This window comes from Trematomus bernacchii, unplaced genomic scaffold (genome assembly GCF_902827165.1).
Source record: "Trematomus bernacchii unplaced genomic scaffold, fTreBer1.1, whole genome shotgun sequence".
NCBI classification, from domain to species: Eukaryota; Metazoa; Chordata; class Actinopteri; order Perciformes; family Nototheniidae; genus Trematomus; species Trematomus bernacchii.
Genome location: NW_022987739.1, coordinates 8,459,291 through 8,472,366, shown reverse-complemented (window position 1 = coordinate 8,472,366; position 13,076 = coordinate 8,459,291). Strand labels below are relative to the sequence as shown.

The following is a 13,076-nucleotide window of genomic DNA, read 5'->3' as shown; positions in this document are numbered from 1 at the left end:
ATCCTTCGGGAAGGCATGCTCAATCAATTACTGAAAAGTTGTTGTGTTCACAGTGTGGCTAAGTCTAATAAGTTATAATGATTTTATAAGATCCCCTTGTAATGCACTTCCTCGGGCTCTGGGAATAACCTACTAGAAGCTACAGAGTGCATTTTAAATCCCAAGCAGTATTGTTGTTACTTACGTTTGTTAGTTTGTTACATCATACTGTTTGCTTATTGATATTTCCAGCATTACATACAGTGTACTTCTGCCTCTCTTCCTAACGACAAAAACGTGTCTCTTCTATGATTGTTATTGTCATTCCTGTGCGCCTCCTTCGGTTGTTTGCAAAGTTCAGCTACATCAAGTTATCAGTGTCCTCCTTAATATTTTAGCAGGCGTGAAGCACAAAGTGTTCTGTGCCATCTGCAGCTGCAACACCCAAAAACGGGTCCTGAGCCAAAAACTCTGTAACATCAGCAAGAAGCCTTTGTGTGCTTCACACATTGACAGACTCGGGAGCTTTGACTTCTCAGAGCTTTACAGAATCGTTTAGCCGGCTGCTTCTTAGGCCGGGAAACTCAGAAAGACTCAGAGCATGTTTGTCTGAGTATGCCTTAATATTTCAGGACTGAACATTATGTGCTGTACCTGTTATCTCCAATCTACAAACACATGAAATTGGCTTCTTGGAAGAGTGGAGTATTTGCTTAAAACTCTTCAGACTGCTGCACATTAAGGACTTTTGAGCTGAAACTACTTTGCTTAGGCAGCGTTGCATATCTACGCCCAACAGCAGCAAGCTATGCAGCTATTTTAGCGGGCCACAGTGAAAGTGATTCACAAAAATAAGTGTAAATGTTGTTTGGATGTAGTAAGTTTGAGAGTCATTTCAGTCAGAGCTTCCTTTCTTATTTCCTAGACGTACCAGTTTAGAAATTATGCAGTTTGAACTGTGAAACTAAATGAGGTCGATGTGCTGTTTACGAAGCATTTTCAGATTTTATTTATGTCACATTTATATGATGGGTTTTGTTGGTTGCAAATGAACCACTGGTCCATTATCCCCCAGCTGGCATCAGCAGTGATTAATCATTGGCCACCCCTCTGTCTCCAAAAGGCTTCAGTGCTCCTCATTGATTACACAGCACCGAACAAATCTTCTTTGCTGGAAGAACCACATTATTTCTCATTGGCTGGTGTATCATCCATTCACTCAATTATTCCAGACTATTAAGGAATTGGAATACAAAAAAGTATCATTTGATTATATTTTTTCATTTTAAAGCACAAAAACAAACAATTACAAAGTGCTCACATACATTATAGAAATTGATTTCTGGCTATGGTTATAATCTGATTGTTTTCTTCAAGATTAAACTGCAACACTCAGGCACTTTTCAATTTCAAATACCCACGAGGCATTTAAAATTAAGAATGATCTGTTTCATAATTGTATAACAAAAAAATGAGAGGAAGCAACACTATGACTAGAAACTGTAATTTAATTTATAAAACTATCAGATGATATTGGATAGTGGATTTTATTCTGTTTTAAGAAAAACAGGGGTCGCTGAAGTTGTGAAAAGTATGGGGTCCCGCCAAAAAAAAAAATTCTGACATCTTAGCCCATCTTGTATCGAACTTGAATAGTAAAGGGGTGTTCTTATATAATTATTTTATAGTTGAACACCAGCAGCACATATTTTGTGCCCACATGTGACAAATGTCAATGTTAAAACTTACTGTAACAAAGAAAAAGTACTAAACAGTCAGCCAAAAGCTTCAGCAGTGTGCATTTTACAGAAGTATCATAAGTTTGTTTACATTTGCTATAAAAAGCTAATGACCATACTAGAACAAATGAGGTGGAAGCAGCAAAACTCCTGAGTGTATTGAATTAAGTTGGGGTCAGTCAGACCAGGGCGTTAATTGGTAGACAGCAGCTCATTATTTGCCTTGGGGCCTGTTAGCAGATAATTGTGTCCATGGTGTAAGATTGCCTTGAGTTTTATTTCAGCTTAGTCTTGAGTGAGGATTTAAAAATGTATATAACACCGACAGATCATGTAAACAAAGAAACCTCAAAGATAAATCTAAAGAACACAAAAATAACAAGTTTGGGATTTGCATTTTTAGTTTCAGCCCATCCCTTCGCTCAGTGTAATCGACTAAATCAGTTGTCCTTTTCAGAGTCTTCATCACTCTTTTGGCTACCAGAACAATCACTACAGTAATCCCACTTTTCTTACATCTGTGATTTTTGATAGATGTATAATAACTCTCTATGTTTACATGATGTTAGGGTTAGTTAGGTAAAAGTACACAAAATAACATACAAGCAAAAGAAAACTCAGAACAACCAGAGATAGTGTTTGATCTCATTGTGTGCACTCACCTGAACTAAGTTTCCTCTTCTGTTTCAGGTAACTCCATGGGCTCTGCAGACTGTGAGTATTTTATTTCCTTATACCAGATTTATGTTTCTTTGTATCTGAATGTGCAACGTTTCTAAAAGATATATTGCCATGTAGAAATGTATTTTGGGAACCAAGTAATGCTGATGAATGCTATGTAGCGAAACCTTGCACAACATATACTCGAGCAGGTGCAGCAGCTGCTCTCTACTTCCAAACAAACTTGACTTTTCTTCATGGCTTTGTTTGCTTCAGCCAGACTAATTTCTCCTTCTGATAAATAACCCATCAATAAGAAAAGTCCCCCAGGGCTGATTCTCCTCTGGCATCTTTGTTTAATGAGGCCCAAAGAGAGAACCATCGCATATCTATATTTGGTGGTTGAATCTGAAAGGTGAACGGCGATGTTGAATCAGCAACTGCTTTGTTTTTAGTTATTGATGTCAGTTTGTCGTGTCCCCAGCTCCAGAAATAGACGAGGCGGCAGCAATGCAGCTGGCAGAGATGGGCTTCCCGGTGGAGGCGTGCAGGAAGGCGGTCTACTACACGGGCAACATGGGCCCCGAGATGGCCTTCAACTGGATCATAGCCCACATGGAGGAGCCTGGTAAGGAACCTCACTGCATTCAAATAACAGATCAACAGACACAAGTGTTTATATTTGAGGTCAAAGCCTTTATCGGCGTATTGGTTAAAAAGCACATAGGAGTGCACAACCCAAACCACTGAATCTGCACCTAAAGTAATAGTTTTACTGGAAGCAGAAAGACGAGCAAGTCACTGAATCCAAATCCAATCTTCAGGCATAAGACGCTAACACCATGTTGAACTGGATGGCTTGTACAGTGAAAAGTTATTTGAACATCTTTTATGCATTAGTAGACAAGGCTTTTTGTCTTGTTGTTACTCTGTATCTTGGGTTTAGAACCAGGCAAAATTATGAAAACAACATATCACAAATATAGAGATGTGGACAGTCACACCAAAAGAAAGACCAATGAAGCAGAAGTCAACGAGTTCTTAGCAGTTCAAAGTAGGATTTTCTTTTTTTTGGCATCTAGCATTGTGGTTACAGATTGCATCAAACTGAATACCATTCTGCTCACCCATCCCTTTACAAATCTGCGATTATGAGCCTCAGAGAGTAAAAACGAATTAATGCCGTGGTGTATTTCACAAATTTAGCCTCACTGAGAGGCAATCCTTTCCATAAAACTATTTTAGAAACAATGAAATTCATGCAGCAGAATGTGTTCCTGCAGTTTTACAAGCATCTCTGAGATTTAGGGTGGCCTTCAGGTAACATAAAACAATCCGAAAGGTCCTCTATAGAGCAGTGTTTGATTGGTAATTTCTGAGCTAGGCTACTTAGATATGTATATGAAGGGCACATTCTCAATTTACTAAAACACTACGTTTCAGGTGATTATATTTGAATGAAATCATGTTGTATTACATTTCTGCAAATTGATCCCCCTCAATACTACACACTCGCCCTTTGCTTTAGATTACAATGTGATGTGTTTACAGATAACGTTAAAGATGATCCCTACAGAGTTTAGACTCAAGTGTTGGCATGATTCAGAAAGGTCTGTAATGTTCTTTGAGCACATATCTGAGCTTAAGTTACTGCATTGCTGACCGCAACCACTGAGTGTAACATGGGGGTATTTGATGGCTTAACAAATGTTGTAACTGTATCTGGCTACAGTTATGGAGCTATTGTCCGCTGATATCTAGAATATTATAGTCAGTCTACTCAATTGACTCAAAAGATATGGTGCCATCCTGCCTTTTAAAGAAGTCTGGAAGTAACTAATGTACAAATTCATGGTAAGGGGCTAATAGTTAAACATATTCAGAACCAAATAGTGATGGCAAAAAATAGGACGTGTGTGAGGGTGTGTTAAGTGGGTGTGGAGGGGTAAAAAAGTATCCATGACCCAAAAAGACCCAACCCATAACAAGAAGAGCAGCTGCACTGAAGAGACACAATGTCATTATCAGCTTTGAGTCCACAGACGTCAAAGGGGAAGAGATATCAACAATAAATGAGGAAAAGACATGGACATGCTGCTTCACAAAGTAACACAATGGTCGGCCAAGAATGTGATCGCTTCTGAAAGCCAGTCAGCTCATGTAAAGCTTGTGTTGCATTATTTTTTTTCTGCAAAAGGCCATGCCTATGCAAACCTGCCAAAAACATTTCTGCAGAAAGTAAAGAAAGCAGAGGCATGTTTATTTGTATGGGACCTTTTTAAACCCAAGGGTAATTCAAAGTGAGAGATTATGTCACATATCCCCTTCTAGCATTACGGTTAAGTTGTTTTTGCAAGTGTCAGACTTTGCATTCCTTTGTGTACCGCAGTGTATCGCTGCCAGTATGTGTGTGTGTGCGAGAGATTATCACTAAAAAAGTTTTTAGGAGCTGACTTTGTCTCTTGTAGAGGCTCTGAGCAGCAGAGACGCTCCCAAAGGCGTCGACTCGTGTCACTTTTATTTCCCTGGTTGGCTGTAAAGGGCCTCTACAGTGGAGAGAAATGAGAGCAGCCCTTAGAGCAGCACTAACTCTGCTGTTAGTTTTTAAATGGGCCTAATGGATCTGCAGAATGGGCTGCATTCAAGCTCAATAACCTCAGTAAAACGGTGCAGTTTTCACTTAATCATTCTCTTTGAATGAGGTGAACCTGAGAGTGATGCATTTACAAAGATAAACTGTCTTTATATAAGGATGCATTTCCAAAGCACTTTGCTGGCAAGGGAACTTAATTATTATACTTATTTATCATATTTTGGAGTAATTGTGGTAATAAAATGAACTTCAGTCTTATCGAGCAGGGACGTAGTTTATATGAACCTCATGAATGTCTTTAAAGGCTGTTATAAGATCTAAATAAACATTGAAACTGTCAGAGTTTGTGTTAGAGGTTAAATAATAACCAATTTAGCAAAAGTTGAACTTGACACACAAACATGAGTTGTTCAATTGTGTCTGTAATTTCTCTGCCTGCAAAAGAGCCTTCTTCCCATACCATTAAAAAAAACCTATAATACGGGTAATGAAAGGAGAAGGAGGCTGAGATGGAGACAGGAGTGGGAGATAAGTCCCTTCACATTTTTATTTATGGCAAGTGCGATAATGAAAGCTCTGTTTATGACCAACCGTCAAGTAAGTGTCCTTAAGGTTCACTTTCCTTCGATCTGTTGAAAGAGCACAACACATTGCAGTTCTTTTGAAAGTTAGGGTGATTCTCAAATGTATTTTATGCTATGAATGTTTGCTTGTCACTGCTCGAATGAGGAGGATGATTTTTTTTTAAGAATACAATATTGCTTCTTTTTTTTGTTGAACAAAAGTAATATCACAAATCTGTTTTTCAGCTTTCCAGATATGTTGTGACTAATACTCACTTGATCATCTATGTTCAGAAATATTGATTTATAAAGTTCTCTAACTTTCTAATGTTGAAAATAAATGTAACTTTTTCCAAGTTTCTCTTGAAATTGCACTTCTGTACTTAACTGTGAGAGTGTAACTTTACTTGCCGAAGGGAAGCAGCAGAAAGAAGTCTCAAATCTGGAACTTTGACCTCTAACACAAATATATTCATATATTGGGTTTAATATATGGAGAACTACAGCATCTCATCCTTATTCTGTCTCTTTCTCTCTTTCCTCAGACTTTGCAGAGCCTCTCACTCTGCCCTCCATGATAGATTTCGGTCCCTCCAGCAGTGACAGCCCCTTGGGCGCCCCCCCGCTGGGAAACTCGCCCCCTGAGGAGAGCATCGCCATCCTCACCTCGATGGGCTTCCCCCGCACTCACAGCATCCAGGCACTCAAAGCCACGGTCAGTCTTCTGCCCACTCTGATTGCACTTTGTGAAAAAATAACAAATAAATCACTTTTTTTTTTCCATTAGCTGGCATCAATACCTCTTTTCCAGGCATATTCTTTCTCTGCCAGATAATTCAAATGAGTCTTAATCCCCAGAGTAGTTTGTTCATCAACATGAGTTCATGAGTTTCAGAATTTCACTGCTGTAAACACCTCCGGCCTAATCTCTCTGATGCTGTGATTTGTGGTAACATCGATTTGTTTTAAATGACCTGAACAGGGAGGGGAGCTATTGTGCTGTGATGGTCAGCACTTCCTTCAAGCCAGACTTCTGTAGGTGGAGCTCAGTCCTTAGTCTATGACTCACAGAGACAATAAAGAGTTATATAGGAGACAAAAAGCAAGTTAAGAGACATTCTGAGGACAGAGAACCGCCCACAGAGTAAGAGAAGTGCAGAAACACAACAGCAACAACGGCCTGACAGTCACCACAGATGGATTAAGAACGTCCTGGTTAATACAAACAAAAGTGTCACCAGTTCAGGACAAGGAAAGAGGTTGGAAGTGAGGTGTTGTTTGAAGAGAGGTCGAGATGATGAAGACCAATATCTGTCACTCATAAACAAGCTTGGCTGGCCTCGTTAATTTAATAGGTCTTACATGTCCGAGGGGAGATTAAAGTCGCCTGCTCTACATGGTGTTTACAAATAGTCCCATCAGCATATGGACGCTAATGCATCCCTTTGAAACAGGATCTGCCTCAAAGACACGTCGAGACATTTCATCATCACATCTCATTAGTTCATGTTCAAGTTTTTGTGTGTGCATCAAAGGAAATGCAAATGCATTATCGCCCCTGTTTTGAAATGGCCCCTGATTCTCCCGTTTCATGCTTCATATTCCAAACTGCCCCCTCAGCCAAAACACCACAGCAGACTGTTATTAAGGCACATAAATAGACACCAGGCTTCCTTGCTTACTATCCCTAATAACACCAAACTCACTGCCTTCCACAAAAATAAAGAACATATATTTCTCACGAGGAGGCTGGCGGTGTGAAATATTAGTCCAAATTTAGGTGAGGAGTATTTTTCTTTCGACCTTGAGAGGAAGAAAAAAAAGCATGCGGCTTCATTTGCGTCATTCTCCGGGAATCACACCTCTATTTTGGATTAAAAGCAAAAGACCTCAAGGGGAATTAAGCACGGATGGATACCTGCCAACTCCCCACTAAATGATTTATCATGTTCATTGTTGCCTTTTTATTGATTAGCTACTTTAAGATACAACAGCGACAGAATAAAAGATGGATAGTAAGAATATTAACTTTTCTTTCTTTTTTCATATGTCTAACACATTGAGTGCTGATATTTCCTGTTACTACCTTTTTTATTTTGCACCAGATGTTACCAGGAAAAGGCAACTTCCTCTTTCAGTCCATTTCTAAAACTACACATGTAATGGATTTTTAAGCTGCTAAAACAAATTTGTCGCACTGACCCATCTGAAAACGACAAACATCTTTTAATACTGGTGTTATGTAGCAATTTTGCTTTTGAATTACAATAAACTCCCAAAGTAAAACTGGAAATTGTTTTTTCAGAATAATAACCTCGAGCGAGCACTCGACTGGATCTTCATCCACCCTGAGGAAGAGGAGAGTGATGTCCTCTCAGACATGGCCGACACGGAGCCAAACGACAACGGCTTCTCCAACGCCAACTCACACAGCAACTCCACGATGTCCCCGGACCGAGAGGCAGCGGGCCCCCGGGTCAAAGACGGACCGGGACGTGAGTGACTCTGTCTTGACTTTATTTGTTATTGATTCTTATCTAAAGGCACATCAATGTCAGAGGTTAATTTTAAGCTTACTATGTTGGTGTAGAATGAAAATAGTTGTATAGTATACGGAAGAAGAAGAGTTGTATAGTTTGCTTGGTATTTGGGACAGTCATCCAGCAGAAGCATTTAGCATATTCACTTACAAGACAAAGACCTGCGTTACAATGAAATTCAAATGGGGTCAGGGTCCATAAAAAGTGTCAGAGGGCGTTTTCGACCTCTTGACTTTTTATTTCACCTGGGTGTTTTTATAACAGACCAGTTTTCCATTAGCTCCAATCAATGTGGATTCTGACACAACGTGTATTGTAGTGCTGCATGGCACTGAGATCATCTTCCAGACTGAAGGCACACACATATTGTTCACGCTCTTCATAAAGAAAATGTGTTCAATGTTATAATGCATCTACAAACTAGCATACCAATGGTGTTTTAATAACTAACACCAAAAATTGGTAGTGAGAATTATAATCGTTTTTTTGTTAATGATGACATGCTGTCCCATTTTAATCATTTTTTATTAATTTGTTTCACTTTAAATCGAGCACTTTGTGAACTTTCCTTACAGGATGCTCGTGCAACAGAAACAAAGGAATAACACATACCCTATTCTGGAAAATCTGCAAAAACAAATAATTTATATCAATATAAATATACCTGAATGTTTGAACTTTTTGATAATTCTTATGCTGCCAATGAAGGCATCGTCATCAGCAACAGCGTCTTGAAACCTGATGATATCTGGTGTTTGCATGTCCTTCTACTGAAGCTTTTTATATAAAGTGGTTGCGTACAGTTGTATTTAAAAGACTGTTGTATTTTCTAATATGTTCCTCTTTCCAGGTTATGAGCTCTTTGCGTTCATCAGTCACATGGGAGCGTCCACAATGTCCGGACATTATGTTTGTCACATCAAGAAGGAAGGAAGGTGGGTTAAACACATTTTTCTCTACTTTATATTCATAAAATTCACAGTGGTAGAGAAACTGACAGCACTTTGTTGATCACTATGAGGGACCTTCCAGTTATAGTCATTCAAATGTCTGATTTGAATTGCCTTAATGTGTTTCCATCTCAGGAAATACATTTTCTCAAGAAATTCAATTATCATTACCAGTTTTATTATTAACTTAATGCCCACCAGAAGTAGAACATTAATTATTCCAAAACACAGGTACACTGTATTTGTTTTAATGAAAGGAAATTGTGAATTGACACATTCCTCTGTCCTCCTAGCTTTGAGAGAAGTGACACTTTAAAAGCTTTTTCTCACTCCACAAATGTTCTTTCTTCCTGAAGGTGGGTGATCTACAACGACCACAAAGTGTGTTTGTCAGAAAGGCCTCCAAAAGACTTGGGCTACATCTACTTTTACCATCGACTGTCAAGCAGTTAAACTAAAGATACCGCCCCCCCCTAACCCCCTCCACCATGCAACCTTTTAGAGAACCGCAGTCTTTCCCCACCGAAGACTGTCAGACAACTTTAATAACAGCCGCAGTGAAAAGGATGGAAATAACCTCTCAGACCAGCTGCTCGCCTTACCGTGACGTCGTGCCGGAGCAACCAGGAACCCCGCTCAGAAAGGGAAAGCAATGTGCTTTTTGTGCATTTGTGTTTTGTTATGCTTTAAATGTATATATTCAGTGTGTATGTTAAACAAAATACATTTTCGTGACAGTGTAGGTGCAGAGGGATGTGTGCAATGTCCACTTCTCTACACAAAATAATGTCACATATCAAATACCATTGTTCCTCCTCTATGCCTTTAGCTACAGTGCCAGTATTTTCAAAGTGGTACATTTTATAAATGTATATTGAAATGGCTTCACTGCCAGCCCTGAAATGCTCTGAAACGGCAACAACAAACATGAAATGCTGCTGCCGGTGCTTTGCATTTTGTAATGCCTTTCATCCCTAGGAAATTGAAAGGACATTTCAAGAATTCAAATCTTTTGGTTGGATACTGAAAGAAGTTACAAACACAGTGAATGTTCGTACTGTAGAGCACTGAGACGGTTGTGCTCAAGTGTCAACTAGACTGTAGTTACCATACAGTATGAGTGGTTAAATAATGGCTCAAACCTGCCTCGAGCTCTACTGAGAGATTACATGCAAGTTTTTCTATTTTAATGAGAAACATTTAAAGGTAAACTGGCTAAGAGCTGAAAGCACTTTTTAATTAAAACAAGTTAAATGAGCTAAAAGCAATTAATTTGAATGTGATAACTACAATTTAAACTTCAGTTCTGCAATGCTGTCCTTTTTCTAAGATCTCTATCAAATCAAGAGTGCTTGAAACGTCATTTATTAGTTTGCCCAAATTACAAGAATGTTAGACAACTTTTAATCTCAGCTGCACCAGTTTATTCTGTTATCACTGACACAAACGTTTAAATGAATGTTTTGTTCACCTTTTGCCACTTTTCAAATGATTGGTTGATTCACTTAATTATGCAACTACAACCAAATCTGCTCTTGAAACCACCCAAAGCCGTACGGTACAGATGTGCTGCGGTGCTGAATGTATGACTCGATGGTGCTCACTGCAACCAAAACCTCCTGTTCAGCTGAAACTCTACCATTTGGTCTCTACAAATAACCTCATGCTGGATTATCTACTGACACGATGCTCATCTCATTTATATACTCAGTATGTTTATAGAGTGCCGGAAAAACGTAGATATTATGTGATTATTTGCCAAAGGCAGCCTCTGACTGAATCTGGTGTCATCTGTTGCATCTCAAAAAGGCAGTGTTGGTATTTTGTCTCATGGGACAAATCCAGTTTGGTGAGCTTGCATGCAGTGAATTGAATTGAGCAGCCATCGAATGCTGTTCATCCAATGGCTGCATTTTGGGTAGATATTTTAAAGGGGAGTTCTGCTTTAAAATAGACTTCTCGAATGTGACAGTATTGTGTCGATGTCTTTTAGATATTTCTATTTTTAGTTGTTTTTTAAGTCATTATCTCTCATATCCAAGAAGACGGCAATTATTTGACAATGAAAAGACATTTCCAAATGTCATTTTAACTGCATATCTCATGAACATCGAAACCGTGGAAAATAGTTAGGTGATATTATTATAGTTTTCAAAATGTCTTTCAACAATCTAAATTAATGCTTTCTATGACCAGTCATTGCAGTATTTCCTTGATAACTGATCACTTTCAGATAACATTTTATGAATAAATCCATATTTTGGCAGTACTTCCCTTTTTAAAAACACAGTGCCTAGATTTCTCTGCAATTTAGTTTTATTCTAGCAACATCTCGTTTTCATCAGATAGTTGTTGATAAACTGCTGCAGTGTTTATTGTCTATGCAGCAGGGAATTGTAATAGTTCTCTATGCAAGTCTTTTGTTTCTGCCGTTGTTCTTCTGAGAATTGTTTGTTTGTTTTTGTTTTCAAAAACCAAATGTGTGTGTGTGTCACACCCTGCTCTGGAATCCGTGACTCTGCTCTTCATCATTAGATAATAATCTTGCTGTATGAAGTACAGTCACAAACGTCTACAGGTATTCTGTGCAATTAATTTTCTTTGTCTTTGTATTTTTTTAGTTTTTGTTTCAGCTTTCCCTCCAGCTTGGTCTGTTTCCATTTGTTTTCCTATGTTGTTAAAACGGTTCCATTTTTAACAAAAAGGCTTTTTCACTGTCAGCATGTGCACTAGACGTTGACATTTAGTCATTTGGATTGGACAATTGTACTTTTGTGGGTTGTATTCTCATTTTTTCATTTAACTAAATGTCAAAAAAGGTTCCTCATTTGTTCCACTCTGTTGCCTTTTTGCAAACAAGTTTGTGCCAATTTTGTAGTTTTCATTACATAGATTTCCTGATGGGATTATTTTAAGTTGACTTTTGTAATGTATGCTTTCATCCAAATGTGGCTTAGTTGTATGTGAATAGAGTCATCACAGTATTCTCAGTGGCACTGTTTACCTACGATGTTTGGATAATTTAATAAACTACACTTTTGTTGAGACTTTGCCTCCGTAACAATGATCAAGAAACTCCAATTCCAGAGTTTTCAGTGAGAAAATAAAGACACATGAACATAGAATATATAACAACAGTTTATTTTAAAAGTTGACTTTCATATTGTAGGTTTCAAAGGTGCTAATGCTTTCTTGTGATTATACAGGGATAGTAATATGCATTATAGTAGGTGTTTCAATAAGTAATCCATACTGTATATAAAGTATATCATTTCTATGTTCATTCATTAAAATATCATTTTATTTGATGCATCAAGAAATAAACTAGAACAAACTGCCTTTGTACACATGTTGAGTTAAAGGAGTGAGGAAAGACATTACAGGAAATGTACTGATAACCTTTAGAAACCCCAACCAATGTCCCTGTTAACATTACATCATTTTATAAATGCTTTCAAAACCAATTTTTTCCAGAAGACTGACACATTTTTACCTCACTTACAAAGCAAACGGAAATGCTTTATTCATCTGAAAAAGTGTTCAACATTGATGAGTTTCTGCAGGTCTTAAACAAATAAAAGGTAAATAAAAGTATTATTTAATTTGCAAAAGTCTTACATATTTCCTTCTTTCCTACTGTAGGGAGTTGAAGTAATACATAATTAATATTCATATTTATCTTGTTTTATGTCATTTGATTGGTGGTGGGTTCGACTCATTACTGAAAAAAATATGGGACCTACTCTCAGTTCTTGTGAAAATTCATAATAAGATGAGTTTTTGGTCATACACTGTATTCATTAAGGATTTTTTTTTTAAATGAATTTCACAAGGTATTTCTTATTATATAAATATAAATGTATTCCATAAAAGCAGGTAAGAACAGACACAAAACTCTGTTGGCTGGGGTCATTCAAAGTGTTACCAGTACATTTGTAACTTGTAGAAGCCACTTTTAAAAAAGTTTTACAGAATATAACTATGACAAGCGAGTGGTAGCAATGTACCAATATTCAAGCTCAAGAATCGTCATGTTCAGTAAATATTAAGTT

General features: G+C 37.9%; 1 protein-coding gene across 2 annotated transcripts in view; it reads left to right on the top strand.

The window, feature by feature from the left end:
* The window catches only part of usp13 (ubiquitin specific peptidase 13), a 32,456-nt gene extending 20,385 nt beyond the window's left edge, over nucleotides 1-12,071 (top strand). For both annotated transcript variants that reach the window (XM_034146124.1, XM_034146123.1), the window contains exons 16-21: nucleotides 2,409-2,432; nucleotides 2,863-3,006; nucleotides 6,080-6,249; nucleotides 7,840-8,029; nucleotides 8,925-9,009; nucleotides 9,381-12,071. In XM_034146124.1, coding sequence (XP_034002015.1) covers nucleotides 2,409-2,432; nucleotides 2,863-3,006; nucleotides 6,080-6,249; nucleotides 7,840-8,029; nucleotides 8,925-9,009; nucleotides 9,381-9,477 — 710 coding nt within the window. In that variant the 3' untranslated portion in view covers nucleotides 9,478-12,071. The remainder of the gene's footprint in view (nucleotides 1-2,408; nucleotides 2,433-2,862; nucleotides 3,007-6,079; nucleotides 6,250-7,839; nucleotides 8,030-8,924; nucleotides 9,010-9,380) is intronic.
* Nucleotides 12,072-13,076: the final 1,005 nt, after the last annotated feature.